The following is a 26,734-nucleotide window of genomic DNA, read 5'->3' as shown; positions in this document are numbered from 1 at the left end:
TTTAAGAAGTATAAGTTCATCTATTCTGTTGCACACTAACTATGGGCATTCTTATTCTATAATTTCTACCCAATCGTTCTCTTAACGTACTGTATTCATTTACAAAGGTTAACGATATAATAACTAATCAATTATTCATCTTTTCTTTGCAGGTAATTTCATTCTTCATGCGCGATGTCCTTACACTCATCACAGTACTCGGTATAATGTTCACATCATAAATATATTCAATATTGTATTCATATAAATAGTTAGCACATTCAAAAATGTGTTCGATGCATGTCGAAATGCCAAAGTATGATGAAACAAAGGCGAATCTTAATCTCCTCCCGCGTAAAACTCTTCTTAGAGCAACGTTTGAGGCATTTGTGTCCAGCTAAAGGAGCTCCAGAAGCTTTTTTATGCTAGGATGCATAACCACGGTCTCACGTAGCTTGAGGGAAGTTCATTTTACACACACCGGGAGTAGAGATCATGCCGAATCCAACTTAAACTGAACTAAGAGACACGCCAAATTTGTGGCTCAAGAACATAACGTTCCATTGTACATATTGAATTTATGTTACCCAAAATCATTTAGAACGTTGCGAATGAAGCGATGTCCTAATCAAGCACAACACATGTGCCCATTGCAAATGGAAAATTGTGGCATTGGCCGCAGGGAAAACTGATGGTCAATTTGCTCACAGAAAAAAGAAAATTCGCCGCCTTCAAACCCAGAGGCCCATCGTAAAGAGAACGAGCGAGAGACAAACCCCATATCCTGTTCGTGTGGATCGATTTTCGAAGCTTCGAGAAACCGAGACGAGTCGAGCCAAATGGCCATGGCGTGTTGCCACCGCCCAGTTAATGGAAAGTTCGTATTCACAATCATTACCACAGAGTAAGGGCCTCACTCCTCCCCCTTCGGGGGGTGGTGTGTACGTGTGTGTTTAGCTTACTATGTATCTGCTCTTTGGCGTACATCTCGTATATCTGGTTTGACGCATTGACGCACGTATATACACGTATGGCGAAATGTTCTTGTCTCTCCCCGCTAAGACAATTCCATAGAAAACTAAACGCGCTTTTCTTCTGCCAACCGTGCATGAGCGGATGAAAATCAAGCGGCGGTAGATGGAGGAGGGCGTTGTTGGATGTGGGGGATAATGAATCGGGTAGAGAAAGCGCAGGAAAAAGGATACACGCTTTCAAGTGTGGCTTTGCATGTATGTGTGGGAACGTTACTTTTCACCAACGGTCGACATTTTTGTCCCTGCGTTATTGCAGTAGCGGATTTCATTACAAAATACGATTAGATCTTCTTTTTTTTGCGTTAAAACCAAGAAAATGAGCTCAAAAAAAAAACGCACACTCAGTACAGTCAATCTCGTGCGTGCGTATGATTTCCGAAGGCAGAAAAAATATGTCGTCCTTTCGGTTGTCTTCTGCTTGCGCGGGGGATGTACTTCTGAATTTGATGGCCTTTCGACCCAAAGATGTCCGCCAGCGCGCGTCATCCTTTCGTCCTGAATGAGGGTGTTTGTGTGTGTACGTGTCTGCACGAGTGCCTATGCTATACCCTCTCGTGTACCAAGGATTGCAAGGGCGCAATGGGGAAATGGTCAATCCCCCACGAGCCCGCACTTAGCAAAAAAAAAACCATGAAAAAGCAAACGTTTTTCCGACGAGTGTGTGCGCTGGCTTGCACTCTCGATGCTGTTCGTTGTTGAAGGTTCGTGCGAACGAGACGGCAAGCATGAATTATTGTTTTGTTAATTTTTAAGCATGCGCAACGCAGCCCTAACACCGTCGTCGTCGTCGTGGCCACAAAACTGGAGTGCTTCTGCTTCTCTTGGCCGTGTCCGGATGGCGTGGGTCATCACCGGGGACAGGCTGTGGCCACCCTCATCCTCTCCCACACGCCAGGCGTTCCTGTACGATGATGATATGGCGCGTGTCCTCTTTATGCCCCCGCCCTCTCCCGGGGTTGACATATTTCCCGTTTTCCTTCCGGATTCCTCTCTTTCGGCCATCATGATAAAACCTTCTCCATTGCCAGCGCGCATTGGAGATGATATCCTTTTTGTCCTTTCTCCCGGTGGAAAGGTATTGCGTGTTTTTTGTTGGGATGATTTTTTTCCTCACTCTCACCCGAAAGTAGCGATCATTTGCAATGATAATTACGTCACACACGGGAGAGGTCCGCGCAATGTGAAGCGGGTTTATTTGCTCTAGGTGTCGCCATTTTTGCTAGCATTTTCTTGGTTATTCGCTGTAGAATAAAGGTATTCTCGACGGGGTAACCAAAGGTAGGTAGTGAGAAGTACACACAACAGTAAGGGGCAATAAAACAACAAAAACAATACAGGTCACATGTTGACTTCCCACCGTGGGAAGGACACGAGCCTGGACGAAAAATCGAATTTTCTTTTTTCGGCTCTCGCGACAAATAGCTGTCTGGGAAAAACCGGGTGGCAATTCGATGAACGATGGGAGAGAAAGGACAAACAAATAGCAACGCGCCAGGATCTCTCATCGATTGTTTGTTTAATGATGTTCGACCGCACCAGTGGAGGGAGTTGGAGGAAGAGGACATGGGGCGGCTTTTTTTTGTACGTGTATGTGTCTGTGTGATGATCGCATGCCGTTCGTTTTCCCTCATTTCTCAACACCGCCTTGGACAGAGGCAGGTGCGCGAGAGAACGGCATTTCCATTGGGGTTTGTGTGTTTAATTTTTTTCTTCTTCGCTCCTTTATCACCCCCGTGCGAGCGTGTGTGTGGGTGAGTTTAATACTAGATTGTTCCCTTTTCCATAATAACACTACGCTTGGCCCGCTAGGATGAATATTGTCACTATTTTTTCCGCGTTCGCGCGCGCTCTCCCTGAGAGCAGAGAAGAGGCCGCATTTTCCGGGTGATTTTTCTTTTTTTTCATCCAGGGGTTTTGCTACGAGTTCACCGCTCGCGTGACCGTTGGATTGTTTGTCTGTTATTGGTAAACCGGAGATAGAGCGAACACGAACGAAAGAGAGAGAGAGGAAACATAACTGCGAAGTGAAAGGGATTTCAATCAGGATTGTGCTGGCGGGGAAAGGATCCTTAAGATGTTGAAGGGGGTTTTTTTACACACGCTGTCGTTGCTGGCGTTTGGCCTTTTTGCTCTTGGTTCGTCTTTAGTGAGAGCGGTTGGGTAGAGGTTTTGCTTCACCCGATTCTTTATGACAGAGAAAGGGACATCTTGAAATTCGAGATCAAACAGTGGGGGTGGATTGTAATTGTCGCCACAGGCACTCGACAACGCCCATATTCACGGAGGAAGTTCTTGATTTTTATGCATTATTCTGGAAGCTATTTATATTATTAGGGGAATGTGCACTTACAGATGGTTTAATGTGTGTATTGTTTATTGCACTGTTTTTTTTATGCTATATAATTGTAATAGGGATTGGACCCTTTTTCTTCATATCAAAATCCGTACATGATGGTACCGATAGGGCTTTCTAACAAATAAAAAAAAACAATCCTCGTCAAAATCTCACTCACAATTTGTTTTAACCAAGTTCAAGTATAGAAAACGTTCAATGGAACCTCCCCTATCTATATATCCACAAGAAGCGCCATTCCAAAAGTGTCCAAAACTATCCTCCATGTGTCGGAACTTATAATTTAAGCCGAACGGTGATGCACGGGTATTAAGTTTTCTGCTTACTTGCAAGAAACCGTGAAATGAGTTGCGTCGCATCCGCCTTTAATCCTGCTTCTCGTCCCCCTCCCCCCTCTATTCTATTCGCCGCAATCCCCTAAAATCGTGTCCCCCTCTCCCTCACGCAGCGGTCCCCTTTCGCCTTTGTTTCGCTAAATCTCCGTCTATTACGCTTGCTTACTTTAGCTGTAAGTAGATGATGGCTGCAATCACCATCGCCAATCGCCCTTGGTCTTTCTCTCTCACTCTCTCACTCGGAGGGCGCAAACAAGATAGAGAAACTTTCCCGTTTAATCTAGTAGATTGCCGCTTGGTAAAGATTTAAGGCTTTCTTCCTCGGTGCAGGGAGAGTCTGACCTAGGCGCGAAGGGGATGGGCGGGAGGAGGGGGAGGGGACTTTGGTTTTTGTATCTTCCCACCTCTCACCCTTGCCGGTTTCGGATCGATAGTAAGCTGAGAAGTCCCATTGTTTAATGTAATAACTTCCAAAATGTTTATTTTCCTGAAAAAATTATAGAATTTGATAACCTGACAAAATATCTTTGCTATCTTTAGTTTACTATTTACTTTCCTTTGGTTCAAAAAGGGAATGTTTATTGTCTGCGGGTGGGTAATATGATAGTTTAGCGTTGAACAGCACTCCTAATTGCACAATATTGGCACATTGAGCATATGTTGCTAAGCCCGGAAAAAAGGTGTACATGCTGCATTGTCTTTTTGCAGCAAAATGAATCCCCGCACACACCAGAGGCAAGAAAGCTTCCGTTTGGGAATCCTAACAAAAAAGTGAGGTTAGGAAGAGAGGCGCGTCATCAGCCACAGAGCATCCCCGGGTCGGGTCATGGGGCAGAAGAAATACCAAAAAAAAAAGCGCGCGTTGGAAGTTATCCGGGAGCCATTGGCTAAAGTGCGAGAGAGAGAGAGAGAGAGAGAGAGAGAGAGAGAGAGAGAGAGGCAGACATATATAGTGACGGAGAAGGGTTAGAACGCGAAGGAAATGGTCGATTGTGAAATTGCAAGATGGATAAAAGGCTTTTCGCGCGGGGGCTGTGTGCGTGTATGTGTATGTAGTGAAGGGGTGGTGTTGTGGGATGGGGAGGAGGGGAGAAAGAAAGCATGGCTTTATCTAAAAACAGCCTTTTCTTGCGCTTTTTCTCGTAGAAGCCACCCCCGCCCCTCCCCTTAGCGTTCCTACGAGGGTGGGGGAAAATTTAAACTGTATATTCTACTTACCTTGGTTCGTCTTTCGCCATTGCCCCCTCACCCATCCACCCCCCGTTGTCCGTCGTCCCCCACTCACCCCCTTTTCATCCTGCTAAGACAAACGCCGTAGTGTTTTGGTTAGTTTCATGCTGTGAAATGCGCGCGCGTTCTTCCTCGGCATGTGTGCACTCTCGCTCTTCACTCTTTTGCTCTCTCGCTCTCTCTCTCTCGTTTCAACGTGCGCATAAAAGTTTATTCACCCCTTCTTCTCATCTAGGGGGGTTTGTGAGAGGGTGGGGGATGGTGGGGCTTGGCTGCTCGCGCGCGCTCGTTTCGGCGTCGGTTTCTTGCCCCTCCTCCCACCTGCTCACCGTCCTTCTTCTCTGTGGATCAAACCCAACATGGGACTGTCATCGGTGTTATGCTTAGTGGGTTTGCTCTCTCTCTCTCGCTCTTGCTCTCTAAATGCTCTCGCGGGTCTTTTACTTTGCCGGCCGGTTTTGGTGTCGACGACGCCGGGTCCTCTCACCAGGACCGACCTTCTTTTGGTCTCGTCATCCCAGCTCTTCTGTGGCATTCGCGGCAGGAGATGGATTAGTCTTCCCTTTGCCGCCACCACCAGCCTTTGCACTCCCACGCCTTCAATAGTCTGTTGAGTCGCCTAAAATCGGCACTTTTTATGGTACGCGAGGAGGAGAAAGTAAGTGGTGTTGGTTTTTTTTTGGTTCCCTTCGATTCAACCCCCGCAAAAGAAGCTCGCGAGCATTTGAACAGAAAGGGATGATAAAGACAATTGCAATGGAAATGTATCACACAGAAGCCGAAATGGGAGGAAAAAGAAAGAGCGCGCCGATGTTCAGCGGTTTATGCTAACGCCGTCTAATGCTCTGGCAACACAGCGCGTGTTCGCTCACTTTCTCGCTCTCTCTTTCTCCTTCTCGCGCGCCAGGATATTCATCGATGATTTGATGTTCGAACCGAACTCTTCTCGTTAACGTTGATTGCGGACGACGCGCGGAGTTCATCTCTCCTCTTCCCATTTCGAGCAATTCTAGGGGAACGCGATGTTGCGCGATACCATCATTAAGAGGGAGTTATTTCCTTTTTTTATATTCAAAATGGAGTACAGAGCGCGAAGTGTGGCTTGCAAAATATGTAATCCAACATGTCCAGCATATGTATGCAACATGCTCATTTATTCATTCAAATCGAAACACTCAAGCAGGCTCGAGAATGTGTTAGTTGCTGGCAGAAAGTCTGTTAACATATATGGCCAGAGATGAGTGCAACCTAGCTTATGTCCTTTTTGTGTAACACAGTCGTGTATGTTTATGACATTTATTAGTTTATTGAAATTTATTTTGAAGAAATGGGACTCTTGATTCAAGTAAAATACGATAAAAAGCCAATCATGGTGGAAGAGGAATGTAAAGTTTGTTTTCTATTTTTCTTGCTTTAAGTTTTGCGAACACATCCGCAGGCAATTTCATTTCGAAACACTTTTAAACGCTCGTTCAATCGCCGATTCAACACCTGGACAAAACGCAAGCTATGTAAATATGTACGTGTTGTTGAACCAGTTGACAAACCATTGTCTATCAGCTCTGTTTCTTTATCCCACTTGCGGAGACATTTATTCACAATCCATGGTAAATGAGGTCGAAGTGGGGCGTGGGACTGGAGGTACGGAGGAAGCTGACCATCCTCCAACCCGCGTTCCATCCCTTGGTTGGTTTATTCGAAAACGATTCCAGCATTAGCCACACCGCAGCATAGACACACAATGGTGTTTTCTGGCGTCAGGCACGGACTGTTGGTTGGTGTTGAGCATGAGAGAAGAGTGTAGCGAGAGATGTGCCCAACAGAGAGAGAGAGAGAGAGAGAGTGCTCGTACACTGTCCGGATTCGAATCGGCTTTGGTAAACCTGTTAATTGGATGAATCTCGAAATGAATCGAATCGAATGAATGATCTCGAAAACGCGCACCATCGAGAATTATTGGGACTTCCTAGTGGTGGAGGGAAAGGAGGGTGGCTGGCTGACTGCGGGAAATGTGGAAATGAATCCCGACATCTCTGCCGCCCCTCATTCTGCTCCTCTTTCGATGTGCTTCCCCTAATGCGGCCCAAATGCTGCGAGCCTGTGTAATTATCAAACATGGCGGTCAGGTCGTCGGCTAGGCATTTTGTAATGGCTGTGTAGAGTGTGACATTAGGGCGGTGGTGTGTGTTTGTGGACCCTCGTTACTCGCGTTTTAAGTGACGTACATTTGCTGCTGCCTCTTCGACTTCTTGCTAATTTCCATATCACTTACCATTTATTTTCCCGCACCAAACTGATGTGTGCACCTTTCGATCACCACCCAACGGCTCTGTGACAAAGAGCCGTGTACTTTCTTTCTGATTATAAAAAAGGCAGCTAACTTCAAAAACTCAAATTCTGACGTTTGATTCCTGGGACATTTTCTTGCTTTCCCCTTGGCTTGACAGTTTCGAGTCTCCGGTTGTGGTTACCTTTTTATCTTCTCATATTCTTATCTCTTTATATAAGGCTGATGGCTTTTATGTTTTGTTAGTTGTTCTCGCTTCTCGCGTGTGTGTAAAAAAACCCCCTCTTTTGCTAATCGTTGAAGTCTCCAGCGGCTTCAGTGACGTGTTTAAGCAAGGGCTGCCTTCTTCTTGGGCACCACTTGGGACGTGGCTCGTGGTTCATGTACCATTCTCCCTCGTTCGACTATCTGCTTCCTTTGTTTTGTGTTGTTTTATGCTTTTCCTGCCTCGAACATCTTGTCTTGCTGTTGCGTTTGCCTTTTCTTTTGCTCATTCGCGCTCGATCGCTTGGTCCATCCATGCCACGTTCGAAAGGGTAGTTTCTTGTTTTTCTCTTTTCTTTTGCGTACCTCCTTTACGAGACTTCCTGGTTCGATTTATCGGATTATACACATCTTCTCTTGTGAGTAGTTCTTCTCTAAATATGCTCTCTCTCTCCCATCTGTATTACGGCCGAAAGCATGTTAAAATGAGCTTCTTTAAGAAACAGACATATCTTGTTTGGGGTTGTGTTACAAAACCCCCCTCCTTCGATGGTTTCTCTATTGGCAAGCCCTGTTCACCTGACTCCGCTGTACTTACGTCGAGTGGTTAAATGGAGAACTTAAACACGCTGGGACTAGGTTGAGGAAAAAGGGTTTGCCACCGTTAAATATCGCAGTTTAAGTTAATTTCGGTAAGCTGTCCGGCCAATCATGATGCTCTTCTGGGGTGGAAGGGGAAAGGGGGGGGGGGGGAGGGAAGAGAGGCGTAAATGATGCCGCGGTTATTATGTCGTACGGTTTGCTACACCATTTTAAATCATTGTTCAGCGTGTGTGTGAGCTGGACAGCTTACATTCAAATTGAGGGGTAGTTTTGTTTCATTTTTTTCATTCAAAATAAGTTATCCTGATGGCATGTCCAATCGAATCCAAATGAATACATGTTGCAGAGAGATGTATTTTAACGTACTTTTCATTATCTACAATAGTTCCCGCATTACGGGTCGTAGGAATAAAATATATATCATTCAGCAGCAGTACAATGTGGTGTCCTTGAACACATGGCACGTACGTACGCGGGTTGGCCACATAAAGTTGGTTAGGGGTGGAAAAAAATGGCTCCGAAAGCAGGAGGAATGTGTTACATATGTACGCGGGTTGGAAGGCCACACACCACATACAGCGTTACAACAGGAGGGCTACCAACGTAACGTCAAAGGTGGGCAAATTGTGTGCGCATGTATTTGTGCCCCTTTTATGGAAGATATTCCGCAGGAAGCCTTAAAAAAAGGATTAGTCGCGAGAGACAAGGATTCGGCGACCGTGTGCGCTGTGTGTGTGTGTGATGGAAAAAGTGAGAAAGATGATATGATTAAATGAATCCGTTTTTTTTGTTTTCTATCTTTTCCACCCCCCCCCCCCCCCCCCCTCTGGTGTCCGTCTTGTCATCTAACATCCTCAGCATAGCGCCGTTGGTGGCTCTCTCGCGTTCTCTTTATCGTTTTTTTTTTCAGTGCCGCATTTTCCTAGCTCAAAAGGAACCAACCACGCCGGCGAATCGCGTGCGAGGTGGTCGATAATGGAAGCTCCGAGATATGGAACGGAAACCGTCATCAAACAACCGGTATTGCGTTCTCTCACTAGCGAGAGGTAATAGCGCACTGGGAAGGGAGAGGAGGGAACCTTTTTATAATGTGGCCCTCTTTTTTTTTGTTGCCTCCTCTCTCCAGTGACAACTTCGCGGAATAGCAGGAAGGAGGCGGGCGTTTTGAAAAAAAAAAAATGGCGGATACCCTAAAAACCGCGCGTCAGTTTCTCGTTCGAAGCACTTTTCGCTCGGCCTTCGTTCCCTTTTTTTGTCTAAGCTAAATAGACAATACCGATATTTGGGTGATGACAAATTGAGGTTTAATTCTGTCCTACGTTTATGAATAAGTGCGATATATATGTATTTATCACGAGGAAAAACGCAAATTTTAGGGGAGATTATTCTCTTCAGGGGCGCCGGCGATTTGTTTTAAAAATGCTACGAAACGTAGAGTCTCCGTCCCGCGACGTTGTTGGAGTGGAATCGAAAAACGACGTCCGGCTCTACGAAAGGACGAACGAGATTTCCTACTCCGCCGATCATTTTCCCCCACTTGCATTCTTCTGCAGCATTACAATCCGAGCATACCGGAGACTCTAACTCGCTTTAGAACCAAGGGCTGTCAGTTGCTGAATCTGGGGGTTCCTTTAGCGTACTTTTGGAGTCCCTTTACCGGTTGAAAACATGCCTAGCTCGAGCAGTTCTTTGCCCACCAACCTTGCATGTGTGGTTCGTCGTCTCCCCTCGCACAATTGCTACATACGCGAATATCAGGTCTCTGAGAATGTTGGGTAAACTTTTTTATTTGTTGTTGTTTGCCGGCAAGCGGAAATCGTGTGTGTGTGGGGGGTCTCGGAACCACGAATGACACTTCTTCTGAGCATCTCGAATTTTGACGAATTCTGAGCGGGGGATGCTGTGCGCTCTTATGTGTAACAGAATATCCATAAGCGTATAGCTTTTCCCATTCAGCGTTCGTTCAGCTATACAGTTTTAGTTACGCCAGCAAAAGGAGAGACCAGGCCGCCGCCTTTCCTGGGGGAGCGGGTTTGATTTCATTGCAATACCCAATTTTAATTTTGTTGATTTAAATCGTTATTTTTATGGGCACATCTCGTGATTCCCCGGTTTCTCTCTCAAAGGTGGTTGGGTTGGCTATTTTGACAGGATATACTTTTGGTATGCTCGCTTTCGAGTTGCTAATGTACATCGATCTCCACTCTCTTGCTCTCTCTGTCTCTCTCTAACGCTTGTCGCTCATTCACTCTCGATGAAACGCATGTTGGGATAATGTCGCAGTCGGGAAAAAAATCGATATTCACTGGTGAAAACAACACCCCTTTCTCGTCCGTGCGGTGTCGTTTTTTATGCATGATTGTTTGATGCGATTCCTATTTTTCTTGACATAGCTAAACTACTCTAAAATCGTACTTCCATGGCAGGACTCTAAATTATATTTGCTGAATTTTTGACGAGAATGCAAGAACATCTAGGATGCAATAAATGCCCGACAAAAGGTGCTTTAGTTTGATTAGTAAAGGTTTATGAAAGTTAAAAAAAAATGGAAATATTACAATACACATGTTGTTGATGGGTTTTTCTTGCGTCAGACTCGTGCCGTTTGCCCATAGTCTCTTCGGGGAGGCCTTCTGAACTCAAAATGTGCCTCTTGTGTGCTCTCTTACATTTCCGGCTGCCATACTTCCGCGTCATTCTTGCATATCCGCTGCCCGCGCCTTGTCCGGTTTGGGATGGGTACAATATTTCGCGCTCTCTTCACCGTCTCCCGTGACCAGTGTCTTTGGGGTTTTTCTCCCCGTACAATAGCGGCCAGCAGTAGCGGAATATGTTCATTTTCCGGAGCTTTATGCAATAGCACACACCTTCACCTTCATCGACACACACACACGGGGGCGAGCAGGCAAATAGTAGCTCGATTGCTCCCGTGGATTATTCTCCATCGATTGCTTTGTCTCCGGTGAGAAAAGTATATTTTTTTCCTTCTATCATTGCCTCTGTCGCCGTAAGAATGAACGCACGTTTCTCCGTGATGTAGGAATGGATGTTTTTCCTTGGGAAAATGCGTGGTTGTACTCATTTATGATAGAAGGAGTCACTTATCGATTGCTTCTTATAACTGCCGCTAGTTTTTGTTTCTTTTACCACATTTGTTTAACGGAAATAACACGAGGTGGGACAATTTTCAATTAAATTAAGGGACCGACAAAAGTGGCCACTGGATCTCGACCCAGCAAAACGAGACGAATTGGATCGACTGTTTCGTATCACAGTAACCGGTTTTTTTTGCTGTTGTCGCGAGAGAAAGAGAGGCACGCAAATAAAAAGGTGTGTATAGCCAGCCTCCTCCACCGTGTGTCTGTGGTGGCGGGGGTTTGCGTAGAAAAGTTGCTCGTACAAGATGAAAGAACACTAAAAAAACAAAATAAAAAGCAACTAGAAAGGAATACGGAAAATGATGGTACGCTTTTGGTGGAGTTTTGTGCCCACACATACAAACACAGGAAAACAACCCTTGAAGGGAAAACTGGCCTGGTTTTCCCAGCTACTGCGCATACCATTGCCGAGCGCAAAAATGCATTTATTTTTCATTTGTCACAAGCTGGCAGGCACCGCTTTCCTCCCTCTCATCCACCCACCCATCCTCACGCCCACCCAGGAGGGGGCCTTTCCTAGGAATCAGGGAGGCTCCAGTGTGGGGTGGTACTTATTTCGGTGTATGTCGTCGTTAGTCAGCCCTCGGTGTCCGGTACTGGTTCGCATCTATGCAAATATGTGTCTGTGAGCGCGTGAAATGACGCGTTTTTCTCTGGTTTTTCTCGTGTGTTGGTGATACTTTGTACAAGGATAATAGCAGTCGAAGGACGCATGCAAAGGAGCACGATTTTTAAGTTTTCCCTCTGTAAAAGTTTGGGTAATTTCCGCTAGCATTACAGGATGCTGAGGGTTGCACAACATCATTACGGGAAGTTATGTTTGTTTAATCGAATGTTGATGTACAATTACAATTGCTAGCGGCGAGCGTATTTCGTTGATGTGAAGGAAACCATGTATTACCAGCTAATGTTGTGAACAACAAGTGGTTATTGGAGTATTTTTACGTTGGGCACGATTGAAAGACATTTCGTTGTTCATCTTGATTGCTTTTTTCGTTATGTAAATGTATTCTAAGTTGTTTTTTTTTGTTCTTCTCTTGTCTTATTGCAGATCTCATGATGTAATCTCGATTTTGAAGCCGGCTACTCATGATCTACCGTCGTCCTGCCATACCAGTTCTTCTAGTTCCTCGGAATGCCAATTTGAACATTTTATCTGTAAAAAAATGGTGCATTCGCGCGCGCGCACTGTTTTTACTTTTAAAATGTGTCTTTTTGGCTAGTGCTTTGAATTTTTCTCCATTTTTTTCCACTTGTGTAGCGTAATTGCTGCTTCTTTTGTAACGTGCGTGTTTATTTGTTTTTTTCGCTAGAAAAGGAAGCACCTTGCACTACAGATGAAGAACCGAACAGGAAACGCAAGTGAACCGGACAAGCAGCGTAGCAGTTTGTTGTGAAAAATTGCTAACGGAAACCGGAAAGAGGGAAGGGAACGCAAGAATTTCGCAATCCGTGTTTTCCTCCGTTTCGTTTTTGTTTTGTTTTCGTCTGACCGAACACGCGGAAAAAGGAAGACCGCAACCGCAACAGTAGTAGTAAATAGTAATAGTAGGGGGTGATCCTGCGTTTTCTAACTCGCGCAAACGTGTCGACTCCCGCCTGTACCACCCTACGCTAAGTATATTAGTTTAAAGGAAGAAAAGAAAAGAAAAAAAAGGATAAAGTACGACAGTTATAAACTGCGCACGCAAGTGTTTGCAAGTAGAAGAAAATAATTACAAATAGCAGGAAACAACCACGCACGGCATAACTCTTGGCCTGGCCGACCGAGAGAGTGAGAGAGAGATAGAGAGTGATTGAAGGAGCAGAAAACCGTCATTAGAACAAACTCCTATCCAATCATCACAACAACACCACACACGTCCCACTGCTTCACACGCACGAGAAAACATCCTTTCCTCATGAAGAACGAACAGAGCGGCGTTAAGTCGTCGAGCGCGTTCAACGGGGCAGCAAGTGGTAGGAACGCTACGGCCAAGCGTGAAACGAAGCTGAAAAGCAGACGTTAATACGCCCAGAGAGAGGGAGAGTGTGTGTGTGTATAGTAGGAAGCAAAAAGGGCCCGCCCGTTCAGATCTGCATGAAGGACATATACGGTCGTGGGGGTGTATATGACCAGCAGAAGCAGTAGTGCGTGTAATCATACAACGATAGAGCCAAGGGTCCACCGATCTATTTTTTATATAAAAATTTAAAAATGTAAGTATCCTTTTAGCATTTTTTTTTCAAACCGGAGGAATGTTACACCACGACGTTTCGAGTAAAAGTAGAAGTGCTACTTAAGAATAATTTTTCACTAATTTTTATTATCACCTACGAGTTTTGTAATATCTCTTGAAATCATTTACCTAATAGTTTCAAATAATTGTTACCTCATCAATTATCATTTTCCTGTCTTATAAATTTTCATGTCTTTCAAAATTGGCCAGAAATCGAATAAATGGTTAATAACGCATGGTTGGTTGCGTCCCATTGGAAAATTTATCTGTTTCTGTACACTTTTGGAATGCCACCGATTCTTTCGGAACGTTTTTTCCCTACATTTTCTCCATCACACAACCCCAGTCGATCGCTGGCTGCCCGAGTGTGTTGTACTTTATGCTATTATTAGCTCACCGCTGCCATTTCGGGGTGTTACATTTATTAAATGGCCTTTTTTTCTCTTACCTCCACGACCTAGTCTGCGTTGTTGCTGCTCAAGTACACGTACGCACGAACCGGGGCACATCAGAAATAGAACCACAGTTTTTCCGTGATTTCACCGTTCATACGTTTGTCCCTTCCAACCCGTTCTCTGAAGGGTGTGTAGTTTTCCCGTGCGGCTGTCGATCATTCGACAAATGGCATGTCCTTGCAAATTATGTTCGAAAAATGCTACTTTTACTCGAATCTAACGTCGTGTGTGTGTGTGTGGGTTCCCTCCTTTCAAGTACAATTTTGTTTGCTTTTTTATCCTTTTAACCGATTGGATATTTTTTGTTGCTTCACAGGGATGCCTACTATCGATACGATCCGACCGCCCCTCGGGGGATGGGTCCACCTGGTGGCCAAGCCGGAGGTCCTTACGCGCGGCATCGGGCCCCACACCCGATGCAGCAGCAACAGCCCCCGCCGCAGTCCCAGTACCCCTCGTATCACCAGCCGGCTGGAACGGACTCGATGTACTCGATGCCGGATCACACCGCCGCCGGAATGGCCGGCATGGGTGATGTCGTGTGGGGGGCACAACCTCCACCGCCACCCCAGGCCAACCCGTACGCGTCACCGATGGGCTACGGTTTGCCGCAGGGACCACCACAAGGACCGACGCAGCGCCAAACGCCAACGGGGTAATTTCTTTTTTTTTGTACCGTTCAGAAGGATATTCCCATATGAGATATGGAATATTGTTAATGACCCACATGGTTCCGGCTATCCTTTACTAATGGTGGTTTGCTTTTATCAACAGGTACCGGCAACACATGGGAGGATACCCGCAACAGGACCCTCAAAAGCTGCAATACCCCACGCAGCAATCGATGATGGGTGGCATGATGCCACCGCAGCAAGGCTACGGCTCGCTAAGCCAACCTCAGCAGCAGCAGCAACAGCAGCAACCTCCCCAGCAACAGCAACCGCAACAGCAGCAGCAACAAGCGCAGCAACAGCAGCGCGTCTCGCAGCATTACCCCCAGCCGGGTCACTCCATGTACCCGGGCGCACCATCCGCGGCACAATCCGCGTACGGTGCGTACGGTCCGGCTGCAGCGGCCATGCAACAGCACGCGGCCCGATCCGCCCAGCACGTGTACAATCAGCACCAGCTGGATCCGACCGGTGGCTACGGGCAGCACCTCGTTAGTGGTGGTCAGGTTCCCACAAGCCTGCACCAGCTGGGTGCTCCCCAGCAGCAACCACCCGGAGCGGGTGGCGTTCCGGGAGGGCTAGCTCCGACGCACCCGTCGCAGCAACCCTCCCATTTGCCACCGCAATCCCAGCAGCAGCAGTTGCATCAGACACACGGCAGCCAACCTCAGCAGCATCCCCAGCAACACCCGGGATTGAGTGGGTTGGGCGTTGGAGGAGGTTCGCAACCTTCGCAGCAGCAACAGGGTCAGCATCCGGGGATGGTGCACGCGGGTGGACAGCAACCGAATGCCGCCGGTGCTGGTTTGCATGGGCTTGGTGGTCCGCTGGGGCCACAACAGCAGCAGCACCCGATGACGCACGGTGCAGCTATGGCCGGTGTTCCGGGTGGTGGAGGAGGAGGTGGAGGTGCTGGTGGGCCTGGCGGGGCCGGTGGATATGGTGCGAGTGCACCACAGCAACAATCGTACCTGCCAAACGCGGCCACGAAGCAACAACCGACGCAACATGGAGGAAGCCCCCAGTATCGGGCGCCCTTCCCTCAGTTGTCCCCTCAGATGTCTCCGCGCCCGCCCCAGATGTCACCACACACGCAGATGTCCCCACGGCCCGTCATGTCCCCGGCAAAGCCGCCCGGTGGAGGACCACCCGTTGTCACGTCGCAATCGCCTCAGTCGACGATAACGTCCACGCATTCGCCTCACCTGGGCGCGGGAATTGTGGCCGGAAGTGGTGGTATGCAAAGCCCACGGCCACAAGCTGGCACGAAGCTGACGGCGTCTAGTTCCGGGGGTAGCGTGGTGAGCGGAGGACCAGGAGCAGGCGTTAATACGACGCTGCAAGCACTGGAACAGATGGTAATGCCACCGAGCGGAGCAGCGGGAATGGAGTACGTTCAAGCGGCGGCAGTAGCAGCAGCTGCGGCCGCAGCCTACCGTGGTGGCCCACCAAGTCACCAGCAGCAGCAAGCTCAAATGGTAGCGAACAATCCACTATCACCGCTTGGACCACGTTTGCCAATGTCCCCGCAGCATCAACACCAGCATCAGCAGCACCAACAGTGGCCTCCGATGGCGGCCGTCCAGCAGCAGCAACAACAGCGCCCGGGCAGTGGTGGCATCAATGGAAGCGCTCACCATGGTATGGCGGGTCCTATTCCACCTCCCGGAAGTCACATGCCACCGATGCACGGAGGTCACGCGCCCCATTTGCATCCGGGAGCGCACGGGCCGCCACCGACGCATGCGCAGCAGCAAATCAGCCAGCTGAACGACATCTCCAGCCTGATTCCGCCCGTGTCGCAAACCAGCATGCCTGTGATACCGCCCCCATCGGCAGCGGGACCACCAGGCCCGCAGGCTTACGGTGGGCTCGAGGATAAGGGACAGCACGGTGTCGTCGGTGGGGTGGACGTGAACACCTCGGTCGCGAGCGTGCAGCAACAGCAGCAGCAACCTGTACATAGCCTTCACCAGCCGCACCTTTCGCAACCGACGGCTCCCACGGCACCGCAGCAGCCACCGCAAATGTCCTCCCTGCAGCAGCAAATGCAGCAGCAGCAGCAAATGTTGACCCAGCTGCAGCCGGGTTCGCATCTTCCTCCACCGTCTGCTGGGCAGCATCACGCTGGTCCCGGTGGGCCCCAGCAGCAGCATCAGCAGGCCAGCATGCACCACAGTACGCTAGCGGCCATGCAACCGGCCACCGGACCTGGTAGTCTGTCGCATTCGATCTCGCAGCAGCTCCACTCGCCGTCATTTAATGACGAGATGCTGATGTCGCCAAGCGGCCCCAACCAACACTTGCAGAGCGTCAACAGTAGCCTGGCCCAGCAGCAATCTCAGCAGCTGCAACAGCAGCAGCAACACCAGCCAAAACAGCAGCAATCGAGCCAGCAGCAGTCCGGTGGCGCCGGAGCGTCTTTGAACGATCTGCCCTCAATGCAGCATCCTCACGCGCATCCGCATCCGCACGGACATCAGCAAGGTGTCGTCGAGTTGCCACCGATCTCTTCGATCACGGAGCAACAGCAACAGCAGCACCATCTGCATCATCACCATTTGCACCACCACCATCAGCAGCAGCAGCAGCATCAGCAGCAGCAACACCAGCAGCAGCAGCAACATCATCAGCAGCATCACCATCATCAGCAGCAGCATCAATCTCAGGCGCAGCATCACCAGTCCACGGCTGGTTTGGTAGATCCGGTTGCGGAACAGCAACAACAGCAACACCATCACCATCAACAGCAGCAGCAACAGTCTCAGCAACAACAGCAAATGCAGCAGCATCAGCATCAGCACCAGCAACAGGCTCAGCATCAACAACAGCAGCAACAACAGCAGCAGCAGCAGCAGCAGCAACAACAACAACAACAACAACAGGGTCAGCAATCGCATATGCAACAGGTGTCGGTTCCACCGACGTCCGATTTCAGCTTGATTGACAGCCTGGCATCGAGCAATGCAAACGAGGCTCCTTCGAGTTTGGGCTCATCAATGGTTAGCAACGCTGGCACGGCATCTGGCGTAGTTCCTTCGGTTTATTCACATGATTCGACCCTCACACCACTCAGCACGAGTGGCAGTGATATGGGAGACGCGCGTCAGCAGCAGCAGCAGCAACAACAGCAACAGCAAACCCACCAGCACCAGCAACACGCCCTTTCGGCGGAACAAACGACGACGGGAAGTAGCAGCAGCAATGAAGAATCTCGCGATAGCATCGTACCCGCACCGGCCGAATCGAATACGGACGAGTCGAAATCCTCCAACTCGAACTCGCTCATGTCCGGTACGGACTTTGAGGCGCTACATCACCACCAGCAGCAGCAGAGTGCCGGCCTGCTGCTCGGTCAGGATAATCTGCACGTCGGTGGTGGCGTGCTCGAGGAAGCAATGAAGGAATCCGCTAGCATGGGCGGAGACACGTCGGCGGTGATGGACCCGGTTAAGCAAACAGGAGAAGATGCACTCGGTGGGTACCATTCCGATGGTAGCCTGATGCAAGCGGGAGGAAATACGGAAACATCGACGATCGAGCAGCAACAGCAGATGTTATTGGACGCGGTGGTGACAGATGTGGGTGCTGCGGCCGGTATGACGGATCTGCAAGCACCAGAAGTGACTACTGCGACCAAAAGCCCCGACCAAACGCTTGTACCGACCTCGACGACGACCGCAGTTAGTGATAGTACGATATCGCCTGGTGGAGAACCGATCATTTCCACCAGCAGCAGTACGGTGCTGATGCCTGGCATGGGCGTACAGCCTGGTACCGTTGGGGGTTCGCCAGCTACCTACGCGCAAGCGTTAAGCGGGCAGGTGCCACAAACGATGACGGCAGCTACAGCTGCCACCGGTACGGCGATGTATGGTATGCATGGCGTCGGTGGCACGATGATGCAGCAGCAGCAGCAACAGTCGCAACAACAGCAGCAGGCGCAACAAATGCAAGGTGTTGCTCCGGCGGGACAAACGGCGACAGGGGAGATGATGATTCCTCCACCGCCGCCTCCCTACCAGACACCACCGATGCTGTCCCACAGCCAAGAACGGGCGGCGATACAGCAGCAGATGCAGGATATGTACAAGCTGCCGATGGCCGACAATCAGGAGAAAATGATGCGGCTTCAGGAGCGGCTGGCAATGCTACAGCAGCACGAAGCAAGTGACGGTTGCCAAGGACTTGGTCCTCAACCGTGTCTGCTCATGCAACCACCGCATCCATTATATCCAGGAGTTCCTTCGGTAACGGCGGCGGCCGCTGCGGCTGCTGCTGCCATGATTGACAGTCCGCAGGTAACCAGCACGACGGGCCGAGGCCGTGGCCGGACACCCTCGAGCAAACCTCGAAAATCTCGCGCCAAGAAGTCAGATAAGCTGTCGGCCCAACAGGAGGCGGCGGCGGTTGCAGGCCAGACGGGGCTGATCACGTCGGGAGATGAAACATCGCAGCCGCACGTAATGATGCCACTTCCGGCTGCAACCACCCCAACGGCGTTGGGTGTCATGCCCACACCGACGACGTTGCTCCCCGTTTCGGAAGATTCGGTGACGGCTGGCACGGGATTGCCCGATGTGAGCTCTGATGGAAGCAGTTTCCACGACCTCATGGCATTGGAGGGTGGCGTTGGTGGAATCGGAGGACTCGGTGGAGGGGATCTTTCGCAGGATAATCTTTCTTGCAGTGGCACAGGCGATCTAGACACATCGACCGATGCGAGTGGCAAGAAAATTAAGAAACCTAGGAAACCACGGGAACCGAAAAAGCCCGCTTCGGCTAAGGCGGCGGCGGCATCGGTTGCCGGAGAAGGTGTGAAGGAGACGGCACCAGCCACACCGAAGAAAGAGAGCAAGAAGAAGGAATCTAAAGACAGCAAAAAGAAAAAGAATCGTAAGACCACTGTTTCTAGTGATGGTGACAATTCGCTGTCCATGGAGGATGAGTTGCCGGATGGTGGAATTTCAGGTGACCACGAACTGTCCAAATCCGGAACGACGACGAGCGAGACTGACGAAAATCAGTCCCTGGCTTCGTTGATGAATGCGCAAAATTCCAACGATGCAAATGCAGCGACACCGAGCAGTGGCGCGATGATGGATGTTGGCTCAGATGAAGCCAAAGAATCGTTGGGTGTTGCTTCTATGGCAGGCGCAGTAGAATCAACTGCCGATGACGAGGAAGGAACAAATGCTACATCTTCCGTTGGCGTCGATGGGCAGATGGAGGAGGATAGGCAGATTGGTGCCTCTGACGGAATCTCTAACAGCGGTACATTCGTGGCTCCGACCGAAGAAATGAAAGAAGAGCTGGATGGTGAGGAGCAATCGAAAGCAACGATTACGACTACCAGCGGAGAAGAACCAACCGACGGTGATAAACCTGCCGTACCGATGGATGAAGTGACGGACTTTGACGATATTCCTGTGTCGAAAATCGACAAGAGCGAGCTGGCGAAAGAGGATCAGGAAAAGAAGGAAGGCGTTGATGAGGGTGGTGTCGCGGTTCCCGAGCCGGAACCGGAAACTCCGACGAAGAGCAAGAGCAAGAAGAGCAGCAAGAAAAGCAAGGAACCGGGCAGTGCGGAAGGTGGTAGTAGCAGCAGCAGCAGAAATCGAAACCGACCTAGTGGTGGCAGCTCTTCTTCACGCCGTAGCGGTGGTAGCAAATCTAGTGGTGGTGGATCGAAGAGTAGATCACGTCGCAGCCGCATGATCGTCACTGAGTCGGATGGTGAGGGAGATGATTTGCTAAGCACCCCGCCACCGTCGCCTCCACCGGACACCGAGGCGGACAGTTCAAAGCGTCGTTCGGCACGCAACACGCAACGCAAGAAGTATGTTGATGACGTTATGTTGCGGTTTTCCGACGATGAATCGGGCATGATTTCGCCGACACCCACGGGCGGTAGAAAGGATCGTCGCTCCGATGGTGGTGCATCTGAGCGAAAAGAAACCATTGTGCCGGTCGCTGCGTCGCTTGCCAGCGGTGAAGCTGGCGCTGTCGCTGCTGATGGATCTGCGCTAGCAACGGGAAGCGAAGCCGGTGGTGTAGCCGGGGCGACTGGTGAACCGGTTGGGGATGAGAGTAAAGTGAGTACCTCGGATGCGGTGAAGCTGGCTCCGGGTGCCGTGGAACTCGGTCCAGATGGAAAACCAGTTGATGAAACATCGAAACCTAATGCGAACTACGTTTACGTCAACACTGCCGAGGAGGATTCGATGGTAAGAGTTATTATTTGTTGTGAAGGATCATGTCTGTCAAGCTAACACCATTCTCTTTTTTCAAATTTCTAGGTTGTGCAGTTTGTTCTGGCGGTACGGAAAGGTCGGCGTGAGTTGAAGCCTGATCCACCGCCGCCACCACCGAAGGAGAAAACTCCGGAACCCGCTGAAGGTACCAGCGAGGTGAAGAGCGAACCTAAGGATGGAGAAGAAGCCTCTACCTCGACAGAAGACGGCACAACGGACGCCATGGTTAAGTCTGAAGATACGCAAACCGTGAAAGATAAAGACGAGAAGGATGCAGAAAAGGAAGCAACAACCCTGGAAATTTCATCGTCAACCGAAACTCGTGTGGACAACGGTACAGATAGTGATAAGCCTTCAGGTGAATCTGTCGAAGATAAATCAACGGTGGCGCCTAAAGAAACAGCTGATGAGACCACCGAATCGAAAGAGAAGATGGAAATAAATGATCACAATGAAGGAGATGTAACAAAGAGTGCGAATGAGGAGTTGAACAGTAAAACAGCAATGGACGTTTCGGAGCCAGAAAAAGAATCTACTCCGACTGTTGCAGAACAGATGGAAACGGATGAAGATGCTTCCAAGGTTGACGATAAAGTTGAGTCGGCTGAGAGTAAGAAATGTGAACAGCCGAATGGGGATTCATCGGAGGAGCACAATGAGCTTGAAACTGACAGTGCCACTAAACCGGTCTCAGAAGAAGGCTCAGAAAATAAGCCTGGAGATGTAGAGCGCATGGAAGTAGACGAACCAATTGACGACAAAAAGAAACTGGATAGTGAAGTTTTGTCTGAAGTCATCAAAAAGGAGGACGTCTCGATGGAAGAATCTGCTTCTGAGCAGACGACAGAAGTGAAGAAAGAGGAAAGCGACACGGCTGAAATAGAAGAGAAGAAACCAGAACCGGTGTTCATAGATGTGGAAGAGTACTTTGTAAAATATCGGAACTTTTCATACCTTCACTGTGATTGGCGCACTGAAGACGAGCTGCTGAAGGGCGATAAGCGCGTTGGCAATAAGATCAAACGTTTTCTCATGAAACAACAACAGCAGCTGAACATCTTCGAGAGCCTTGATGAGGAGCCGTTTAATCCGGATTTTGTCGAGGTTGACCGAGTGCTGGACGTGTCCGAACTCGTCGACGATGAAGGCAAGACGGTGAAGCACTACCTAGTGAAATGGAAGAGTCTTCCGTACGAGGACAGCACTTGGGAGTTGGAAGACGACGTCGACCAGCCAAAGATTGAGCAGTATTACAAGTTCAACAAGATTCCTCCCAAGAGTGAATGGAAGAGTAAGAAACGGCCACATCCCGATCAGTGGAAGGCGCTTCCGGAGTCGCCCATCTTCAAGGGTGGAAATAAGTTGAGACCATATCAGCTTGAAGGATTGAATTGGTTGCGTTACTCGTGGTACAAGGGCAACAATTGTATCTTGGCTGACGAAATGGGTCTGGGAAAGACCATTCAGAGTCTTACTTTCGTGAATTCAGTATATGAGTACGGCATTCGCGGACCGTTTTTGGTGATTGCTCCGCTGTCGACTATTCCAAACTGGCAACGCGAATTTGAAGGCTGGACAGAGATGAACGTGATCGTATATCACGGTTCGGCGACCAGTCGACAAATGATCCAAGATTACGAGGTGTACTACCGAACCGAAACAGGCAAGCTGATTCGTGACATCATCAAATTCAATGTACTGATCACAACGTTCGAGATGATCGTAACTGATTATCAGGATCTGAAGGGTTTTAACTGGCGTGCTTGCGTTATTGATGAAGCGCATCGCTTAAAGAATCGAAACTGCAAATTACTGGAGGGATTGCGGCAGTTAAATCTCGAGCACCGAGTTTTACTCTCCGGTACACCGTTGCAAAATAACGTCAACGAGCTGTTTTCGTTGCTCAATTTCCTCGAACCAAGTCAGTTTGCATGTAGCGATGAGTTTTTGCGTGAATTCGGTAGCTTGAAAACGGAGAGCGAAGTGCTTAAACTGCAAGCGTTGCTGAAGCCGATGATGTTGCGCCGATTAAAGGACGACGTGGAGAAATCGCTGGCACCCAAAGAGGAAACGATTGTTGAGGTGGAGTTGACGAATATCCAGAAGAAGTATTACCGTGGTATTCTGGAGCAAAACTTCTCCTTCCTTATGAAGGGCACCACATCCGCGAACATTCCGAATCTGATGAACACGATGATGGAGCTGCGAAAGTGTTGCATTCATCCGTATCTGTTGAACGGAGCCGAAGATCAGATTCAATACGACTACCGACAGCAGCACGGCGAAGATGCAGAGTCATATTACAAGAACCTCATTGTATCTTCGGGAAAGATGGTGTTGATTGATAAGTTGTTACCGAAGCTACGCGCCAACGGCCACAGGGTGCTGATTTTCAGCCAGATGGTTCGGTGTTTGGATATCCTGGAAGATTATCTCATGTATAAAAAATATCCATTCGAGCGCATTGACGGGCGCATTCGAGGAAATCTGAGACAGGCTGCGATTGATCGATATTCGAAACCAGATTCTGATCGCTTTGTGTTTCTGCTCTGTACAAAGGCTGGTGGTTTGGGCATTAATCTTACCGCAGCTGATACAGTCATCATCTACGACAGCGATTGGAATCCTCAGAACGATTTGCAAGCACAAGCTCGCTGCCATCGTATCGGACAGCAGAAGATGGTCAAAATTTACCGACTGCTTTGTCGCAACACATACGAACGTGAAATGTTTGACAAGGCGTCACTCAAGCTGGGTCTCGATAAAGCCGTTCTGCAGAGCATGAACACGGGCCAGAACAAGGATGGTACCCAACGGCAGCTGTCGAAGAAAGAGATTGAGGATCTCCTTAAAAAAGGTGCTTACGGAGCCGTAATGGATGACGATGCCGGAGACAAGTTCTGCGAGGAAGACATTGATTCGATCCTGCTGCGCCGCACTCAAGTCATTACGATGGAGAGTGAAAAAGGATCAACCTTCTCGAAGGCCTCCTTTGCGGCGGCTGCCAACCGCAGTGATATCAACATAGACGATCCCGATTTCTGGAACAAGTGGGCTAAGAAGGCAGAGATCGATCCAACCGCCTGTGAGAAGGACGAAACGGAGGATCTCGTTATCGCGGAACCTAGACGGCGAACACAGATCAAACGCTACGGGCATGACGATGGTGTGATGGATATCTCGGATGAGTCGTCCGGCGAACAGGGTAGCGACGGTGAAGAAGGTGGCGGTGGTCTAAAAACGCGTAGCAAACGAACGCGCGGTGCCAAGGAGCGAAAGAAGCTGCAACAGCAAATGCAACATGACGATTATGTGCCACGTGATCGGGAAACGCTTGCGGTGCTCGGTGCGGACGAAGTTTCGTACGGTAATTGGGCACGTTCTGAGTGTTTTAAGGTCGAGAAGGGATTGCTTTCGCACGGGTAAGTAGCACTAAAAACGGCGCGAAAGTGATCGTTGATACTGACAGTTTCTTGTGCTTACATATTTTCCGCTATAGCTGGGCTCGCTGGACGGAAATTCTCGAACAGGGGCAATTCAAGCGCGGCTGGCGAGAGCAGGATGTGGAAGATTGTGCCCGTGTGATTGTGAGTATTTATTGTGACTTTGAAGAAAATAATTTGATCTAATTATGAGCTTTTAATGGCTGAGCCATTTTGCGGGGTCAACAATGATGACTGCTATGCTAATATTGAGAAAACTTTAGGTTTTCGCTGAGTAAAAACTAATTGAACTTCTCACAATTGAAACTGAATATGAATGTTTTCTTTTAAAATATTTCCAAACATGGAAAGCAAAAGTATAGTAAATATGTTTGCTCTATTTCATTCCTTTCATAGCTACTGTATTGCCTGGAACGGTATCAGGGTGATGAGAAGATTAAGAACTTCATTTGGGATCTGATAACACCTAACGAAGGAGGCGAACAACGAGAGATCGCACGAAATCACAGCGGATTGCACAATCTAGTACCGAGAGGGCGCAATGCGAAAGGTAACAGAAAACAAAAAATTTAAAAGAAAGTTTTCGTATTTACATCATTCGACTGGTATTGTTTCGTTTCAGGACGTAAATCCACTTCAACATCAACCTCGGCCTGTAACACGCCGAAACGGGATTCTTCGAATTGTACCACATCGGCAGGAGGTAATGGGGGTGGTTCTCCTGTGGTGAACACTCCCGCTGGATCGACCACTCCTGCTCCTCAATGCCCAGCATCCAGTGAGGCGAATGAAGATGCATCTTCGAACTCGTCCGGCACGAAGGCAGAAAAATCGGCCAAATCAGGCTCGGACACGGGCGGCACTACGACACCTGTATCCGATCCGCACCACTGGAGCAAGGACGAAAAATATGATGCCGAGAACCTACTTGACATCAACTACAAGAAGCATCTTACCAGACATGCTAACAAGTGAGAAGAATGCGCAGAAACTTCAAAAGACTTGTTTCGCTTTCGCTTCCGTCGACGTGGAGCTTCGCTTTTGGCTTCATTTTCATCTGATCTGTCGCCGTTCCTCCGTAGTTCTTTACCATTATTGTACTGTAACGGCGATGGGCTTTGAGATGAGACCAAACACAGGATGGGAAATGAAAGAATTCTTTACTAATGCGTATTTTTTTCCCCGACTTGTCGGTTTATATTCTTTTTTTTTCCTTCAGAGTATTGCTGCGCGTTCGTATGCTGTACTATATCAAACACGAGGTGCTCGGTGATCTGGTAAATCAAATCAATGATGGTGCAAATGCCAGGTACATGCCGCGGCTTGTCTATTATTTCCAAGGGCGATTGTTTTCGTGCTTTCTCTCCGTCCGCTATTTCCCGTTCCTTCGTTAGTTCATCATTCTTTAAATCCCAAAATCGCGCCTACTCCATTCGTGTTCAAACGCATGAAATAGACAGAAATGTTTATTTGAACGTGTTTCAGGGTTTAGATTTTCTGAACAGAGCCATATAAACATACTAAAAATATTTTCCTCACATGCCATTACTAAACTAATGTTACAATACGTCAATGAATTGCACAATGCGTGGTTGACGAAAAAGATTACAACGTTTAATGAAAAACGTAGGCAAATTCTAATATTCCATGATCCATTCTCGCTAATTTTCATCACACTGACAATCAATAGTATTTTAACATACGTGAGCCTATGGTTTTCTTTTGATTATCGATAACCGTGTTTCATTTCATTAAATTATTAAAAAAATTATGCACATCATTACCACTGCGTCTTAATGCATCATTGAACATGTGCTCCAAGAGATTTTTCTTGTTTCACTATTTAGATGTGTTATAACTACTCTTGCATTATTTGTATCCTCTTTTTCTCAAATGTGCGATTTGAACTCCTTTTGTTATATACACAATTATTGTTAATATATCTTTTTGTGCTTTGTTTATCTGCAAAATGTACTTTTTCGTTAAAAAAAAGTATATTCGTACGTTCAATGCATCACACATTGATTTAAAAAATCTCCCTGCTGTTTTCAAAAATATATGTCTCTACTATTCGTTTTCTTTTTGTACGCCTTTTAATGTGTGTTTTTGATGTTTCCTCTTCTATAAACCAACTGCACTTATGGAAGAACGACATTTTTTTGATAAAGCTACTCAATGTGTCATGGTGTTTTATTATCGTCTACTATATTTGGCGATTATTTTCCACATTTTTAACTTTTTATCGTTTTGAAAGGTGTTTTATAGTAAATATCTCTGACTGTCTGGTAAATAATAATCATCTGATGTCGATCAATTGCGAGGTATTTTTTATTCATTGAAATTATCAATGCTATTATTCGTATGTGTTCCTTTTCTCAATATTGAGTGTTCATAATTCGCCGTGCAATGCTTGCAATTTTCGTCTTACATTTTATGGACAGTTTAAAGAAATAATTTGCTACCTTCACGTTCTGTTGATTAAAAAACGTATGTCTTGGAGGTTGGGTAA

The 26,734-nt window shown here is 48.1% G+C and overlaps 1 protein-coding gene across 1 annotated transcript in view; it reads left to right on the top strand.

The window, feature by feature from the left end:
• The window catches only part of LOC128723837 (uncharacterized), a 54,506-nt gene that overhangs the window by 10,862 nt on the left and 16,910 nt on the right, over positions 1–26,734 (top strand). The window contains exons 2-9 of the mRNA XM_053817602.1: positions 12,497–13,382; positions 14,174–14,512; positions 14,632–20,755; positions 20,828–24,204; positions 24,282–24,369; positions 24,622–24,775; positions 24,848–25,196; positions 25,445–25,534. Of these exons, the coding sequence (XP_053673577.1) occupies positions 13,381–13,382; positions 14,174–14,512; positions 14,632–20,755; positions 20,828–24,204; positions 24,282–24,369; positions 24,622–24,775; positions 24,848–25,196; positions 25,445–25,534 (10,523 nt within the window). The 5' untranslated portion in view covers positions 12,497–13,380. The remainder of the gene's footprint in view (positions 1–12,496; positions 13,383–14,173; positions 14,513–14,631; positions 20,756–20,827; positions 24,205–24,281; positions 24,370–24,621; positions 24,776–24,847; positions 25,197–25,444; positions 25,535–26,734) is intronic.

This window comes from Anopheles nili, chromosome 3, assembly GCF_943737925.1.
Source record: "Anopheles nili chromosome 3, idAnoNiliSN_F5_01, whole genome shotgun sequence".
Lineage (NCBI taxonomy): Eukaryota > Metazoa > Arthropoda > Insecta > Diptera > Culicidae > Anopheles > Anopheles nili.
Note: the sequence above shows the minus strand (reverse complement) of the source record. Positions and strands in the feature narration are given on the sequence as shown.